This window comes from Phalacrocorax carbo, chromosome 12, assembly GCF_963921805.1.
Source record: "Phalacrocorax carbo chromosome 12, bPhaCar2.1, whole genome shotgun sequence".
Lineage (NCBI taxonomy): Eukaryota > Metazoa > Chordata > Aves > Suliformes > Phalacrocoracidae > Phalacrocorax > Phalacrocorax carbo.
In genome coordinates this window covers 4,657,024-4,675,019 of record NC_087524.1, presented here as the reverse complement: position 1 = coordinate 4,675,019, position 17,996 = coordinate 4,657,024, and the positions used below count along the sequence as shown (strand labels likewise).

At 45.7% G+C, this 17,996-nt stretch overlaps 2 protein-coding genes across 2 annotated transcripts in view; one reads left to right on the top strand and one right to left on the bottom strand.

The window, feature by feature from the left end:
• The first annotated feature begins 207 nt into the window (after window positions 1-207).
• On the top strand, window positions 208-1,344 carry FGFBP3 (fibroblast growth factor binding protein 3). The gene is made up of 2 exons (XM_064464498.1): window positions 208-281; window positions 612-1,344. The coding sequence occupies exon 2, from the start codon at window positions 701-703 to the stop codon at window positions 1,214-1,216; it is 516 nt and encodes a 171-aa protein (XP_064320568.1). The 5' UTR covers window positions 208-281; window positions 612-700; the 3' UTR covers window positions 1,217-1,344.
• Window positions 1,345-15,041: 13,697 nt separating this feature from the next.
• Window positions 15,042-17,996, bottom strand: part of TNKS2 (tankyrase 2) — a 32,711-nt gene continuing 29,756 nt past the window's right edge. The window contains exons 26-27 of the mRNA XM_064463798.1: window positions 17,584-17,740; window positions 15,042-17,301 (exon numbers count right to left, since the gene is read on the bottom strand). Coding sequence (XP_064319868.1) covers window positions 17,239-17,301; window positions 17,584-17,740 — 220 coding nt within the window. The 3' untranslated portion in view covers window positions 15,042-17,238. The remainder of the gene's footprint in view (window positions 17,302-17,583; window positions 17,741-17,996) is intronic.

The following is a 17,996-nucleotide window of genomic DNA, read 5'->3' as shown; positions in this document are numbered from 1 at the left end:
TCGGGCTCCCCGCAGCCCCGCCGCGGGTTTGCGGTACCGCCGTGCCGTTTCCTCCCACAAAGGGGGGGTGAGGGGTAGCTCGGGGAACCTCCCCCGCCCGTCGGTGCCGCGGGGGCACAGCGCTCCCCCCCCGCCTGTCCCCCCGCGGCGGCGGGGCCGGGGAGGGGCGTCGGCGGGGGCAGCCCCCGGCCATTGATAACCCCCGGCCCCGGCCCCGCCGCCGGCAGCAGCAACCGGAGAGCGCGGACCCCCGGGCATCCCCGCCCAGCCCGCAGCGCGCCGTGAGTGCCCACCGGCCCGAGGGGGGATCCCGGGGGGCGATGAGGGGGAGCGGGGCCGGCCGGGGCGGCGGGGCTGCAGGGGAGCGCTTTGCCGGGAGCCGGGTCCGGCTGCAGCACGGTGCGGGCTCTCGGCTCACGCTTGCCCCGGGGTCGCGGCTCCCCGGTGGTCCCGGGGGTGGGTGGAAACAGGCTGAAAGCCCTGGGCGTTGCCAGCCTGGGGGGACAAGCCCGCCGTGCGCCCCTCTGCCGAAACAACGCCCGCGCTCAGCCCGGCGCGGCCCCGGGGCGAGCAGCGGGGGCAGCCCCCCACCAGTGTCCGTGTCTCCGCAGGGCGCGGAGGAATGCGGCGGGCCGGCGGGCCCCGCGCCGGGACGCCCCGTCGCTGAGGCACCGGAGGAGGCTCCCGCGGCGCCGAGGAGATGCGGCCGCCCCTGGCCCTGCTGGCCCTGGCCGCCCTGGGGGCCGCCGCCGGCGGGGAGGCGGGCCGGGAGGCGGCGGAGGCGGCGGGGCGGTTCTCCACGGCGGAGCGGCACCGCTGCAGCTGGGAGCTGCGCTCGGCGGCGGCGGGCAGCGAGCTGCGGCTGAGCTGCCGGGCCCCGGCGGGCGGCGGGGCGGCGCGGAGCTGCGCCTACCGCGGGGAGCCGCGCCTCTGCCCGGCCTACGGCGGCCACAGCCGCCGCTACTGGCGGCAGGTGCTGGGCAGGCTGCGGCGGCGGCGGCCGCACCCCTGCGCGCCGGGCGGCCCCCTCGGGCCCCGCCTCTGCGGGCCGGGCCGGGCGCCGCCCGAGGCCCAGCTCCGCCTGCTGCCCGGCCCCGGCCCCCCCTCCGCCCCGCCGGCCCCCTCCGCCCAGCCCTCCGCCGGCCCGGCCCAGGCCTACTGCGCCGAGCGGTGGCACTCGCTCTGCAGCTTTTTCGTCGGATTTTGGGAGGGCTGAGTCGCCCCCGCCCCGCCGGGCCAGGGCTTGCTGTGCCCGGCCGGACCCCCCGGCCCTCACCCGCCCGCCCCCGGCCTCCCCCGGCCTCCCCCGGCCTCCCTCTTCTCTCCAATAAAGCGGTCGCTGTTTCACAAGAAGCTCGCGTAACTCCTTTCTCGTCCGAGGCCTGTAATACCTGCGGCGCCGTGACGCGCTGAGCGGCGGGCGGGAGGTCTGTCAGCTGGCTGAGGTGGGAGCATCCCGGGGCAGCTCGGTGTTCGAGCACAGTCGAGGTTTTCAAAGGACATAAATACCCAGAGACAGCCATTCCCTCTCCCAAATCCACTTCTCTAAGTCTCAAGGTTAAAGTTACACTGAAATTGCCCAACGAGAAAAACAAGCATTTGTACCACACGAGCAACAGCTGAGGCTTTACTAAGCAGTAAGTCCTACAAAAACCTGCCAGGTGTAGTACACCTCTCACGGTTTAAGGTGCCGCAGTGTAACCGAGTTGTCAGGAGCGTATTTTAAACACATTGGCTCAGCGGGCGCTGGCTGCTGTGCATCCTCCGTGGATTAGTTACTGCAGCAGGGCACGCGAGGGCTCTCACGCACGCTTACATTGCTGAGACTAACTCTGCAAATTACTTTCTCCACCCTCTCTTCCTTTCTTACACACTCGGGGCCTGCAGAAACAAGAGCTTTGCTCCTGCTCCGCTCTTCCCAACCCATTTCAAGACATGCAAAGGTAGACACAGTATCAAAAGGCAGCTGGACGTGCTGCCTCAACGCAGACAAGTAAAAGACGATACGCTCCCAAGTGGCGCTGGGTCCCTGCCAGCACAAGCACCAGGGCACTGCGAGAAGCGGTCTGTGGAGGTCGAGTTAGAAAAAAAAAACAACCTTGAAATGGCTAAGCTGCAGGGAGTTTCACCCAGAAACGTCAGCGGCCGTGAAACCTGAAACGAAGCGGGGGACTGCTGGAGGAGGGTGCCAGGAGATGTGGCGTGGGGAGCGGTGGCAGCAGCACGACCCCGGCACAGCTGCCAGCCCCGAGGTGGCTGCTCCCAGGAAGGCGCTGGGGTTCCAGACCCCAAACTTGGAGCAGTTTGGTCTTTTGTCCCAGCGCACAAGAGGAATTACTCTTTCCCGGGTTCTGCGCTGAGCACTTGCCTGTGGAAAATGCCCGGTAGAAGCAAAAAAACAGGAGGATGGACTAGGGAGAGATATACATGAGCAAGATGTCATTATTTACATGTGCAGCAGTGCAAGAATGTCCTTAGTACTACATATTGCGGCATACGCGGTCCCAGCTGGCCTGCAGATTGTCCCCAGCACCCCAGTGCCCTGGCCGAGGGGTGGGCACTGCGGGGTTCCCAGGCTGGGGCTTCGGCACCCCCATGTACCCCGTCTCCCTGTGGGAGCCCTTCGTGCCGCCTCCGAGCACCAGCGCTCGAGGGCCTGTACGACCAGCGAGGGCATGATGTAAATCTTGCTTATTCCAAAAGCTGGTTAAACCGAGGCCTCAGCCGGGCTGGAGAAGTTGTTTAGTTATTACAGATATTTCTGAAAATTTGTTTTTTGGAAAAGGGGTGTGGCTAGTGTTTTGGGCTACCAGGATTAGCCTGGGTCGCCACCCTTCTTGGGCTGAACGTCGCATGGCCTGAAGGGGAAAGTTCAATTCTATGAGATAACAAAAGCTAAAGAGAGTGCAGCACAAACTGAGCTTAATCATCAGGTGTTTGACACAAAGGGATTTCACCCACTTTCCTGCACGGCTGTAGGCAAGCGGTAGAAAAATTCAGCTTCTCATTCATGCCTGCACAACTCCTCGGAACACCTCGCAGTTCCAACAAGTGAAATCTGGTCAGGCAGCCTCAGTTCAGCTATCGGCTCTGCATGCCTGTGTTTGCAGATGTAATGTTTCCACATCTGATCATTTGACATTGATGTTTGCTACCTGAGTTTAAGACTGTTCTGGGGGAGCCTACAAAGGGATGCTATGCGTTTGGGGATTTGTGGTGCAACTTAAAAGCCATCAGGCTATTTACAAATAAGAATAAAAATCCCCAACCATTCAGGCGGGAGCTGGTTGGATAACAGAGCCTGAAATCTTTGGGGAGTTCTCTTGAAATGCCTCCAACGTATTCTAGGCTCTCCCTTGTGCTGTGAGCCCTGTCTGAGACTCACTGTAAAGCCAAGCAACACAAGAGGCCGGAGAATGGCAGGCTTTGTCATTTTGCCAAACACCAAACCCCTTCCTTTGTAATAGATTGGATTTTTAAGAATTCCAAGCCCAGTTCCTGAACTCAGTTACATGAAAGAGGCTTTTAACCGTGCTGTATTACAAAGTTTAGATTATCTCTCAGCCCTCGCACTCCTTCCTTATGTGGAAAGGATCTGTTAAGTACAAGCATGTATGAAATATCTACCACTTTAGAAATAATTCAGCGTTTTAGGGCTTAACCTTGTTCAGTGCGTGCCGTGCTTTGTGAAGTGTGCACAGTCTGTGCTGGCCTCTCTGAAGGCAAATATTGTGCCCAATTTATTTCAAGCACTCAGGTTAATGATGCATGTTTCTCTGAGGGGGGAGAGGGTGTGAGAGGGGCAGCAAGGCAGCCTGAGCTCAGCCCACATTCCCGCCGGCTGAATAGCAGCGTGGCCTGACTGCCTAGCTCTGATTTTACTGTCGGCTGCAGCTTTCCCATGGGAGAGACCCCCCGAGCGGCCCCGGCCTCCCTCAGGCTCCCACACAGCCCTGGCCAGCAGGGACAAACCCTGAGGGCTGGCCCGGGTGCGGGCGTCTCAGGGCCCCAGGGAAACACACGGGTGCTTCACTGACAGACAAACAAAAAAGTTATATATATTTTAATATATATAAATTCTACTTTTTACGTATATATTTCAGCCACACGGCACTATGGCCACGCTAACGCCTGCATCGTGCAATTCAGTCGTCCACGTTACACCCGCTGCAGGGCTGCTGGATCAGCTGGAATTTTATGTTCATCTCTTAGAGGAAATCTAGGAATAATTAATTGTTCTTTGTAAAATAAAGCTTCTTAGGATTAAGCTGTAGTTCATTTCAGATTCTAACATGACATTATTTTCTATTTAAACTGTCATAAAATGAGAAAATGTTTGATGAAATGGTCACGGTGAACACAGAATTAAATAATTTCTTATTACATGTTCACAAATTACTGAAGTTAAAATATCTGTTTAACAAAGGAAACACATAGAACAAAATCTGGTCCAATAAAAGAGATCCAAATCCTAAAATGTAAAAGTATATGTAATATCTGTTTCAGCACACATTGTTAATCTAATAAAAAAGATGTTAAAGCATTTTATTCTGCAAATTATATCCAGAGCCCCTATTTAGTCTGACTACTGGATTCAGAGATTTTCTTGCATGAGTAAGTGAATGTCTTAGGTCCCAAAATGTCAGTAGGGTTTGAATTCTCGGTTGAAAAACAGCAAAAAATTCTATTGTTTTTCAGACTGCCCAGTATCATCCTCAGGGTTAGTTTACTGAAAAGCAGGAGAAGAAAACCTAGTGGCTGACTTTTTAAAGCTCTGCTGCTTTTTTAATTAAAAAAAGTACTGTGTGCTTCCCAAAGTTGCCTTCCTTAGCAGTTTGCACTTACAGGAATACACACACCCTCAACCCCATGTGTCTGGTGCTTCTTTTTTAATTGTAAGAGCAAAACCTTTCAAAATTATGAATAAATTTATCACTAGTATTCTTTTGATGGGAAAATAGTAACAAGACAGCCACACAAGAAAGTACTATTTCATGTTAGTTGAGACAAAATGTTGAGGATTTAGAGCAGATCTTTTGTCTCTGCTCAAAGACAAGCGGTATAAAATTTATATGCATGCTTCTGTCCTGACAGCGAAGGGCTTCGGCACGGCTCTCGCTGAGAGCTAACGGCTCTTAGGGATGCTGCTCTCTGAAGTCCCTCGCCATGAAATGGTCTCTTGAGATTCGTCTCCCGTTAATAGCAGCTCCAAGACTACGGTCTCTCTCTTATTGTTTTGTTTTGTTTTGTTTTGCGTTTTTTTTTTTAGGTTCTTTTATCCCCAGCTGAAGCTGCCTGTGTTCTCATTGGAGCTGGGAGAGTGCAGCGAGAAGGTTTTCTCCCCTCGGCTCTATTCTCTCGCAGCCTCAGCAGACGTCGGGGCAAGCTGGAGGCCCTATGGGAAGTGGGGCCTGATGTCATCCCACCCAACGCGGGGCCAATGACCGTCCTCCGGCGCCTGGCTCCGCCACACACGTACACATCGACGGCATCTTAATGGCTTCTGGGGGATTTTTAAAGCTTTATTAGTCCGTGGTAAATAGCAACGGTAACGTGACCATTTGTTTCAATGAACGTCTCTGAGCCAGGAACTTTATGGTGCCATAGTCTGTAGGAAAACAGCACCACGAAAGAAAAAAATAGTTTGCTTGAAGAAGTTATTATAGCTCTAAGGTAGATAAAGGCTCCTATTTTCATTTCTGGGAAACAAGGCAGCCCTGGGGCCGGGGCCAGCCGTGTGCAGGGGGCACCTGCAGTGACAACGTATCATGGGGCCACCCATCAGCTCCGGCTGACCCTTTCTGCCAGCACCAGAATGGTGGGGAGAGGCCGAATCGCCTGGCGCCAGCTGCCTGCTTCCTTTTAAAGTGCCCATGTGGCAAATGTGGCTTCGGAGCAAAGTAACATCACCAAATTAGGAGTACGCACCCAACGCCACCAGGCTATAACCTGTCACATCTTGCTCTGCCTTTTATGTGGGTCCTCACCTGCCATGGTTGTGCAGATGTTTCATTGCCTTCTTCATGCCCTTTGGTGCCCAAGGAAGTTAGACTCAGATGATAGTGTACATTTCTGCCTCTGGAGTTCCTCTGCCCACAGCTTGACAGTGTGGTGGGACTCTCAGAGATGATAAATCCTTTCAAGTTATTTAAACTAAGATGCTGGAGCTGAGCAGGCTTCTTGCTGGACATTTGGAGCTAACTCCTCAATGAGGTTAATGAAAATATCTCCATCACATGTCACTTGCAGCAAAAGCAATCGGCTCTATAGAGAAGGCACCACCTAACATTAAATCAGTGCGAGTGTCAAAAATTCAGAAGGCTGGAAAAGTCGTAATTTCCTGAAGAAGAATAGCTCATTTAAATTTTTTATTACACAGTCTAGGTAAGGACTAAGCACGTGTAAGTACTCTTTGTAAATTTGAAATGTTGGAATCCCTCTCTTTTCTATACACCTTGGAAAGCCTGCTCGCCATGTGCTTGTGCTGTCCCCCCGGTTATCTGGCACTGGCGCCCCAAGGCTGGGGCACGTCGCTTACGCCATCAACTGCAGTCAGCAGAAGTTGGCCTTGCAGCTGGAAGAGGCAGCCTTGTCCTTCTCTTTTTGTAACCACTGCCCGTGTTTTTATGTCAGTGAAAGTGTTTATGCAGCCGCATCGCAAACGAGATCAGGGAACCAGTCTGGGTTGAATCATTCTGGGACAGGGGGGTTTTCGGCTGGGTCAGTTCTCCCAGATGGTCACATCAGCATCCGGGAAGGGATGGCACCGGGCCTGAAGCGAGTGGCCAAAGGCAGGCAGGCCTGGCTCTTTCAGTGACAGGGCTGCCGAAATCCCATTTGAAATGGCTGTAAGTCTACAGCATAAGCTGGTTTTTTCCTGCAACTGAAAGCAATTAGGGGTCTGCAAAAATCCAGTTATTTATTTATGTTTCCCTCTATCTGGTCTGAAGAAAGGGTGATCGCAAACTAGCTAACAGCAATGTTTCACTTAACGTCACGTACAGCAAATTACACACCAGAATTAAGATGACCCGGTGTTACTACCAAACCCCCCGTGCACATTCACCAGAGCATCTAGAGGGTGCCAGGCTGTCCCAGCAGCAGCATGGAAAGGCCATGGATCTCTGGCTCTAAAGATCACCAAAAGCTTGAAATCTATGAGATTACGCAGAATTAACTGCAGTTCTGTTTGCCTTCTATCTGGAAATGCTCTGAGTTGTATTTTCTGGGCTTGGGCCGGCCGCTGGCTGTTGCTTCCCAGCCCCACAGGCAGCGAGCTGCCTGCGCAGCCAAAACCACCCTTCCAGCATCCTGCCACAGCGTGTCTCACTTACACTGCTTATTTCTATCTGCAATACAAAGCTGGAGGGCAGAAAAAATAGCTGTGGGGTTGATCACTCAGAGAAGAAGTTCAACCAGTCAGACTAATGAAGAGAATGTGGTATTCTTCTTCTGTGATGACAAAAATCATGGCCTCGCTGACGTGAGCCTGCTAGTATCTAGGTCAGAAGCGGCAATAAACACAGTCCTTGGCCTTATATTTAATGGGGTTATAATGGTGCATCTAAGCTGCAGTTCATACCCTCCACTATCACTCCTACCCACACCCAAAGGTGAAGAGCCACCCTAGGGGCTTGCAGGGACAATGCCCCCCCTCCATCGTTGGCCTGTGCTCCGGTACAGCATCTTCCAGCGCTGGCCACGCTCTCACCCCACCAGCCCTCACCTGCTGCGCCATCCCACGGGGGTCCCACAAGCCCAGACCCTTCCCTGTGCTGCCCCCAGGCAGACACCAGGCCCCTGGGGAACTGCTGAGGGCTGCGTGCCTGTTGTCACTCAGTGCAGCAAATGGAAGCCATCTCCAGTCCAGCGACAAGCACAAGCTGTATTTTAGCAACACTGGATGACCAGCATTGGAGGGGGGTGGAGAAAAAAACATAGCCTGCCTTGCATGGGGAGGGGGCAAAAGGAAAGGAACAGGCGTTTAATGCTGACAGGGTCTTTAGTTAAGTTTGTGTTGAGGAAATTAAGTCGTCTGAGACCTTCAATAATTGCTTGAGACTGTAGACGCGTAGCTTGGATCAGATCTTCCCTCTTTAACTCCTAGGGACAACTTCTGTGGGCTTAGAAATGCCTCAGTCATTCAACTTCGTATGCTGTTCCTGAGCTCATCCCTAGTGAAGAGCATCCCTCCCCGAGTGAAAGAGCTTATTACAACTGCTGCTGCTCTTGATTTGCGTTAAGATTGTAACTGGAAGGAGTGAGAGCAAGAAGCACAATTACTGCCAGGCCTGTTAAACCAACACAGCTGTGTCACTGCCCATAGCGACCGAAGAATGGTAGGATGTAAAGGGAGAAAGCAACCCCCAAAAATCTATTAACATGAGCCACGAACACAATACTAATGTGGTAAGTCAGGGCAATATGCAAATGGCCGCATATCCCAGAAACTCTAATCCTATCAAGAATGCAGAAGATGTTAATTTGACCGTCTTTCACAGCTCATAAATCTATCTGTAGCAAAGCCCCGCTGGCAGATGTCATCCAGCAGCACTTCTTTGAGGCTGGCTGTCTCAGCACAGACGCCTGATCATGCCTCAGTAAAGACCAATAAAGAGCATTGTTTGTGCGGCCTGAGAGCAGCTTCTCACATTTTGCTACAATAGAAGAAAACAGTGGGAAATGGGAATGAATGATTGGCAGAACTGGTGGTCCGCCTTGTGCTGCTTTCCGCATACAGAGCTATAGATTTCGCCTGCATTTTGTGTCGTTAGTATGCAGATGAATCTATCTTGTTCTTAACAATTAGCAGTATAGGCTCCTCAACTTAATTTCTTGAATCCTAAACTACAAATACAAGCTGGACAAAGTTCCTTTTCTCTCATGCAAATACTCCTTATTTACTTGAAAGTACTTAAAATGACAAACAGCTTTTATCACGATGTGATCTTACTGTTATGACTTAACACTGAGACTTGAAACATCCTATTTCAAAGCAAGCAAAATTCTCTAAATCAAAGACCTCTAGAAATCTGTACTCACTTTATCCTTCTAAAATACAAGGTTTAAAATTACCAGTTGCAATTTAGGTTCTTTAGCATCAACCAGGATTAATCTAAGTTCCTTTTACAGGGTGCATATTAAAGCGCCACAGCAGATATTTTTGTGTGAAGTGACCTGGGAGCAAGCTGGAAAAACCTCACTTTTGTCTAAACTGAAATGCCTTTCAGTTTCTCAGTGGATATTGTAACTATCACAGAACTCCGAGTCAAATCACCTTATTACAGAGTTGGGCTGAAAAAAGAAACCAGGCAAAATTATAGAGAATGCTGGAGAGAAACGTCTGTAGAGAAACAGGAATTCCCAGCAATCAAAATGATACTGGGCTCTCTGCTATCTGTAGGTACAGAGATCCTCATGGAAACTGCTGTTTATTTAGGACATGTGCGTTCCTGTCACATGCCATTCAAAACATCACCCAAACATTTGTATATCAATAAATAATAAATATATCCATATATCGTAGCAGCGATGACGGAGAACGCGACAGGGGCTCCTCGGCACCGCTCAGGGAAGGGCAGCACATCATCTGGCCGCCTGAGCCTTCCCGAACTACCCGCAAGCCCCTCCTGAGGGGAACAAGCAAAAGCTTAGTTCAGAAACAAACTTTAAAGCCAAAATGCGTGTACAGCCTTTTCCCTCGAGTATTACGTGCCAAACCTCATCCTGAGCTCAGAATAAGGGAGAACGAGTAATAATGAAGTGAGGCTTTTTTTAGGTAGCCACAGTTAAATAAATAAAGTAATTCCACTGGGTCAAAAGAGAAAAAATGCTATGAAAAAGAAGAAATCAGAATAAAGTAAGCTTTAAAGCTAAAGGACATACGTTATAAATTTGCTTGGGAAATCCTGGGTATGTTTTACCTCCAGCGGTAGGGAGGGGAATGAACTGGGTCTGAGTTTGAGAAACCAGCTGTTCTGATTAATAACCTTAAAATGCCTGTATTGCTAAATTTGGGTATGTACAAATAGAGTTCTGATTAATTTCTCTGAGAAGAACAGAATTTTGAGGCAAATACATGTGATTTCATTGTGTTTACAGATAGGAGAAAATTCATTATGCACATCCAAACCCACTATTTTAACAGTATTTGGAGTAGGTTAAAGATGCTGAACCACAAACTCCCCGAATCTGTTCTGTAAAATCAGTCCAGCGAAGGAGACATACTAAGCATTACTTTTTAGTTTTTCTTTTTTCTTTTTTTTTTTTTTTACAGGAAAATATGTTATTTATTGATATTGCAATAAAACATCTGTAATACATAGCAATGTACCCTATTACACAATATTTAAGCTATTAATTGTACATCATCACATCATTACTCTTTCTTCTTAAAAAAAATAAACACAACCAAAACTCAATATATGAAATATTTAACTCACACATTTTGTTAAACTCTCTTACTGAAAAGCCAGCATGTTCTGGGAACGGGGGGGCGAGTCTCGGAAGACAGAAAGCAGGCATACCTTAACCCAGAACTATTCGCTTACGGACCATTTTGTATGACCCTCTGGCGATTAAAAGTTGCCACAGGTAAGAGGTTCTCCTGTCTCTTGCAAATTATTGTCATAATTTCAGTATTTCTGCTGGATGGCCTCCCTACAGCAGACACATGGTACTGATATAGAATAAATCTTTCCATTTACAGTGTGAAATATTCCTTTTAATCGGTCCAGGTCTGAAATTACTAATATTTGTATTTTACAAACATCTATTCTTCCTATTAGGTGTTTCCAAAATTGTAACTGATTAAGCACACTTCTAATAGCAGATGGTATTTCAGAAGTGGTGCCTTAGAATATAATCTAATACACAAATAAAAAGCAGGTTTCCGTATTTTTTTGTCCAGTCCTACCCACAGCAGGTTGTTCCCATTAGAATCCCCCCGGGACGAGTCTGCTCTGTGCTACTACTGAGGATTGCTTGAAATGGGCCAGCACCAGCCCATCATTCTGCCACTCCGTGTCATTTTGAGCCTGATATACAAATGCTCAGAGGCTTTTAAAGAAATTTGAAACGCTTACGTAGGACACTGGATAGAAGGCTGACTCTGAAGTTCTTGATTTCAGAAATTCAGCGATCTGACTTACTCTTCACCACAGCTAAGAGCAGCACTCCTCTCTATTTTTGTCTCCTTATCAAGACGCTCAGTGCCTTCCACTCTAGTTGTGTAGGCTATTTCAGATCTCCTGGTATGCCACGGACCAGATTTTCTCTATTACCGTTATCTACCACCACCCTCCGAGATGTTCAGTCAGTTCCCCCACCCCACCTTTTGTATACCTTCTCTTCAAGGTCTGTCTGTTCTGCACCTTTAGGAATCCATCTTACTAGTAATGCGCTAACCTGTTCTCCATTCATAGAGCTCTAGTGCCGACAGAACTTTTTCTTCTCCTAAACCATATGTTTTTGCAGCTTCTAGTGCATTTTCACGTTCCTAAACTTTTGAAATAAGCGTTACCATTAGTCCCTTTATTTTGAAGTCAGACTTATTCCTCTGCCTGATTACTGGTTTTAGAATCTTTGCATTAAATAACACCCTCTATACTACCTGCTTCAAGGGCCTCATGCTATTACTGGGACCATGCTATCTGTGAAACTGCCCTTATTCATATAGTTTTTTATTTATTATTTAGACATCTCTGAGTTTTAGTAACCTACTGCTAAGATCTCCTCATTCTTTCCCTAAATCCTAATTAGACTTTGTTTTATGAGAACGGGTGCTCTAATGAATATTTGTTATTCAAAATGAAGCCCCTTAACACCAACCCAAATCTAATTTATTCTATTGCACATTTGCAATGCTTCAGTAAAATACTTCCAAATAGGGAACCACTATCTATCAAGCACTGATCATCATATACAGATTTATTTATTTAAAGATAACACTTTTGGACTCCTTGGTAGTTCATTCTATCATTAATTAAAACAATAATGTAACTGCTGTCTGCCTCCACTTTGACGACTTCAATAATTAAAAACAATTAGATTCAATATCCTCCTCAGTTGGGTCATAAGTATTATATACACTGATTTACTGATTTTTGCAACAACATAAATTTTTCCCCTTGTTCATGTAAATTCAGTTCTATTTACATGTCGGTCCCATTTACTTGCTTAATTTATTTACCCACTTCTTTATCAGGCTTGTAAGAAGTCCTAATTCTGTACCCGTCTATTGATCTATGAAGCCCACTCTCTCCCAAAATTGAATATATTTTGGTTGTGAAATAAACTTCCAAATATATTGCTGGAAAATATTACCCTTGTGGAGAGCAGCTAGACAATGTAAAACCAGACACCACTAGCCCAGAAACAAATGACTACTTTCAAGTCCACTCGTCAGGCTATTTCTGTTAGCTTCATTCAGTATTAATCCTTTCCCACACGTACCAACCTAGATCTGTAACCACTATTTTTAGCTGACATGAAGCTGCTTTCTCAACTATGAGAAGTCTCAATCGTTCACTCTCAGCCACTAGACCATTTCCTTTTGCTCCTTAAACAATTTACATATATTTTCAATATTAACACTAATTATTACGATTTGCAAATACCACTGCTATGAACTCTTAATGGTCCCAACTTAAAAACTTGGCAGGTCACTGCTCCCCTCGCTGTGTCACTGCCCGTGCTGTGCAACGGCCTCGCGTACACTGCAACTGTACCATGCCAGAGGCCCCCCCAGTGCCCCTCGCTGCCCCTCATTAAGACCCCAGCTGAAACACACTTGGACTTGCGGCTGAATAAATTCAGCGGTTTTATCAAGATTACAGATGGAGAGATGGATCTGACCTCCACTTCCTTCTTTGAATTTTCTGCCTGCATTAAAATCCCGACCCCCCACCTCCCCATATACCTCCTGCCACTCGACAGTATCCAGGTAGGTCATTTGGTACGACATACTTTTAATGTACAGGTACCTGATCTACTGTGGTTTTTCAGCTAGTCTCTGATAATCGATGCTTTCTGATAACTTTAACGTTATCAAAAATAACATTAAATTATGTTTTTAAGAACTATTGTACAGGACATTTCCCTTCAGGTCTTCCTTTTCCTGCACACCTTATTATCCAGGTCTAATGCTTATGTTTGGAATTGGCTGCCATCTCCTCCTCCTCAACACGTATCTTCTTCTCAAGAGGAGTTATTTTGAAATCCCTGTAATGTCCACACATGAACCCTTGTTCGCTCTTTTAACTCAAAACAGGCAGAAATGATTCCCAACACAGGGTGGGAAGTTGATGTACCATCATTATCTCGGCCATTCCTAATAATTGTATTAGTTATTCCTAGCACAACTTTTCAGTGCTTGGAGGACTCGCCTTTCTTCACAGGTTGTTATTAGTTCTTTCTTTATCTCTCCCCTCCTGTCTGTCTTCTCTCAGTTACCAACCTTGCCCCTTTTTAGGGCAGAACATGTTAACTTCAAACCAGTCGTCTACATGCTTTTTTCTTTTTATCTCGCATTCTGTTCTGGCTGCCTGCAGCTTCTGATCTAGTGAGCCACAGGCAGAGAGAAGAAACCCCTTGATACTCGCAGAAGTACCATTGCTTATGCTTGCTGGAGAGGGGCAGGAAGAGGCACGCGCCTCCCTCCTTGCCCTCGACTATAGCACTTCCCTTGCTGACACTACCTCCACGTACTGCGACTTCAGCGGGTGCAGGAAAAGCACAACTCCAAGAACCACAAAGGGGCAGCCCGCAGGCAGCCCCATTTCCCAGTTCACGGAAGGTGAGAAAGCAGTCTTTGCTGTATTGTTGCATTAGGCGAGTATAAATCAAGCCTTTATACTTTTGTACTGGAAGGCAGAAGGCAAGCCACCCATGGGGTTCTGTTGTCGTCTCCAGAAAAAAAACTGTTTCATCACATTAAGTTCAGGAGATGGGCAGAAGGGGAGATGGCTCCTGGGCCGCAGCACCCTCACTGACAATGGGGTTCTGCTTGCAAAGTCACTTTTTTACTTTTTCTTAGCAGCTTGGTGAATGAAGTGAGAGAGCGAGCAAGTGTGCGTGTACACCGATATACGCACGCGTATGTACACACACACAGCATGGTGTTTCATGAGCAAGTTCAGGGTAGAAAAGACAGTGGCAACTCCTTTTATACAGTTACTTCCATTCAGAATTAGTGCCAACATACCTCTTGAATATGCACTGCACAGATAATCTTGACTTTTTTCAGTTATATATGACAGAAGCATCTGGCTAAATTGTTTTTTAATTTCTAAAAACTTAGACCTAAGTTAGGAGTAAAGATTTTAAAGAAAAAAACGTAACATTTTCAATTTGCTTACTTGCAGCAATTGTTTTTATACCAATTACTTAGTTTTTTTAAAAACCTAAAATTAACTTTCTATTTTGCATTAATTTTTATACAGCCTAGGTAGCTGGAATTTTCAGAAGCAATTTCATCAGAAATTGTACTCCCAAGATACTTTAAAGATTTTCATCACCTTCAATCTTACTAAATATTTGCTTTCCTGCCCTCTAGTGATCGTATCTATTGAACTCTTCTCTACAAGTCTGGTTTCAGAAACCTCCTAGCAGGTAAGTGGTCCTACTGAAATAAAATTATTTACTTACTGCGATACTACAAGTGATCTAAGCAGTACTTTCGTTGTTGCTCATGTATGTATCATACTGGTACCTGTGAAGTTATCTGAAAGGTAAGACTTTCCAGGTTACTTTTCATTTTACAAAACCAATGTAAGGCAGTTTTCTTTTTCAGTTTTGGACCATGTAATGGAGTTTTAAATGCATAAACTGAAGCTTACTTCTAGATTTATTATTAAAACACTTTCACTGGTAGCTAAAGCTGTTAGCTATATCCCAAACTACAAATTTCCACACTATTTACAGTTTTTCATCCAAATTCATCTCCCCTCTAATGATGTAGATTGTTATAGTACTGTGCATGCTTACACTTAAAACTATGGGTTGACATACTATGTCTGTAATTACTCCCACGCTACCATAAAACCAGTGAATTAAATTTATTTAGTGTTAAATGGATATGGAATGTTATACAGTACATGTAAAGACACTTCAAGATGAGAAAGCAGAACTAATTGCACAAGAGATTAAAGGTTCACCTCAATAGTCAGTATTACCAAATCATTACAGCTTCCATCTTCAGAGTGCAAGGTATGTCATGCAAAAAAAACCCCCAAAAACCCAAAACAAACCAGCTCAAAAAAAATCCCCAAACAGACAAAACCCAACATTGTGGTACCACTTAAAATGCTATCATACCACAATATTTTACAAGACATTAAGTGATCATTCATAGAGAATGAAGCATTTTAGCAATAACAAAAAAGTTTTAAACATACTTAACAGATTTTGCATGAACACCAATTCCAGCATTACTATACCTAAGGAACAGGCAACATGCTGGGAGAAAGTACCTAAAAATCAAAGCCTTTTTTAGTCATAGCCAATATTACTTTCTGCAAGAGTTATGCAATCTTATTATTCAGATTCCCCACGTAACTGGATAAGGTTCAATACATTTTTACATAGAGCATAATCACATAACCACCACATCAGCAAGACGATTTCATTATCTTGATCAGTTACTATATTTGAAACCATGGTATGGTAACATGCCCTGCAAATAAATTGTCTTCTGGAACAGCGTGTCCTGTATGTAGAAATATAAAACAACTAAAATATACTCCTAACCACTTTAACCCCAAATGAACTTTAATTTGTATTTACATATTTTTGAAATATGTAGGTAAAAACTGCAGATGGAAGAGCAGCAGAATACACAAGAGAGCTACAGCAGGGCTGACTGAACTGATGGGTGCGCTCAGTAACGCCTAATGAGACCTGCACAGGGGGGCTGTACCTTTGGTACTCCTCCTCCCCCCAAGCAGACTCATCAGGGCTCCTGAAGGCAGCTGCTGAAGAGCCACTCACCCCGCTTACCCTCTCCTCGCCCAGCCGGCCGAGCACAGAGAGCAGAACCTTGCGCCCTGACCAGTCCCACTCAGCCAAAAACACTGCAGATAAACACGCTTCTATGCACCTGCTTCAGCTGCAGCTTGCGTTAGCATGAAAGAAACACAGGAGATGACAGGATGGCTTTTAACATATCCTGAGGGCACCGACAGGTAGAGCAATTTACCAAAATAAACACACAAAAAAGGCCAAGTTGTTTGCCCTCACATAAGGAATTAACTATTTAACTTCCCGGCTTAAATGTAAGCAAGAGGAACTCAAGAAAGACCTCCTTGAGGTTAATTTTCCAACTACATTCAAAGAAAATAATTTACTAAAACTGGAACTTACAAGGTCTACTAGCCTTGAAGTGAGGATACAGGTTAATTATACCTATAGTTAAATAAAAAACTTCAGAAGACATTTTACAGAAATAAAATATGCAACTCTAGGAATAGGTGGAAAAGACTTCAGTATTCAGCTGGAACATTCTATTTTCAGAGCCCATCATTCTCAGGAATGTATATTTCATAAATAAAAATACAGAACAAACATTTGCATATTCAATCTAAAGTTGGATATTTCTAAACCTCTTCAGATAAAATTTGCTTTCTCCCTCACAAATAAGTGATATACCGGGGTGGGGGAAGAGGGGAAAAAAAAAAAATAAGGCTTTTCAAATCTATCGTGCATGAGACGACACAGATGAACAAACCAACATCTGGAAAAAACATTTCGTACAAGGTTGCAGTTCTAAAACACTTATATTACAAAGCAATGTAAATAAATACCAGGCTAGTACAAAAGCTCTTATTTACAATTTTACAAATGAAAACGTTTTCAGTGTAAATGCAGTGTTTTAAAGAACACAATATTAGTAAAATGAGTTTCTGTATAGAGCATTACAATTTCTGCTAAATTTTAATGCAGTGTTGTATAAAACCATTGTTTCAAGTTAATTTTTCTTTATAATTTAGTACAGCCAAACCCCAGTTCATGCCTGGAATGGTATCTGTTAAAGTGCTGAAGAAGACGACATTTCTGAAGTTTTAGAAAAACATACTGTACATTATTAAAGCTTTATCAAGTCAAAAATGGTGTATTTTGTTCACATTTGCTACCACACCACCTGTGGATGAAAGTTTCTCAACAACGTGTTGTATTTAACAGGATGGCAGCCATTGGTATCTTCGCATCCAAAGTCTGATGGTTTCCCACAACTAATTTGTCTTAAGCTTCAGTGGTGGTTTCAGGTTTCATAATCTGGTAAGTAATCAAGTATTCTGGATAAGCCTGAAAGAGTGACACACACGTTCTTTATTATGATTTTATTTTCTGGATAAATTCAGAATGTTTCCATAGACAGGGGGAAAAAGGTATTTATGCCAAAGGAAAAAAGGTAAAATGCTTGGAGCATTCAGGAAACATGCATCCTTTTATCCGTAACCACAGCTGGAGTTTGTTTTAAGTCAAAAGCAAGTGCTAGCACCTCAAAAGTAAGGAAAAAACCCAACACATCACATGCCTTTTTAAAAAAAAAAAAGTCCGAAAAACCAAACCAAGCAACTTATTTACCTGCTCTCCTCTGTAAATGACATATTCTGCCAATGCCAATCCATTTACACTGGGTCGCCCAGTAACCGAGTGATGTCCTGGGGGAGAATGAGCCATTTTCATAGCACTGAACTGCAGGAAAGACTTGCCCAGTGTTACACGACAAAACAGCAATTGCCTGTGTTAAAAGGGAAAAAGGACCATGAATACAAAGCGCTTGTGAAGCTCCAGAAAGACCACCTTCATAAGTTGAAACTTTTACTTGAGGAGAACAGTGGAACTTCAAAGCCACTTCAGTTACACTTTGTAGTTCACAAAATTCTGAAGTTCTCTTTTGAAGGACAAAAGTTACAGTCCCTTTGGAAAAGCTCTTTAGCTCTGAGGAGAGGGTTGGTAATAACATTGAAAAGTGTTCATCTTAATTAGTGGAAAGA

Excerpts from the sequence above, each read along its gene's own strand:
- FGFBP3 (XM_064464498.1), top strand. The coding sequence starts at position 701 with ATGCGGCCGCCCCTGGCCCTGCTGGCCCTGGCCGCCCTGGGGGCCGCC.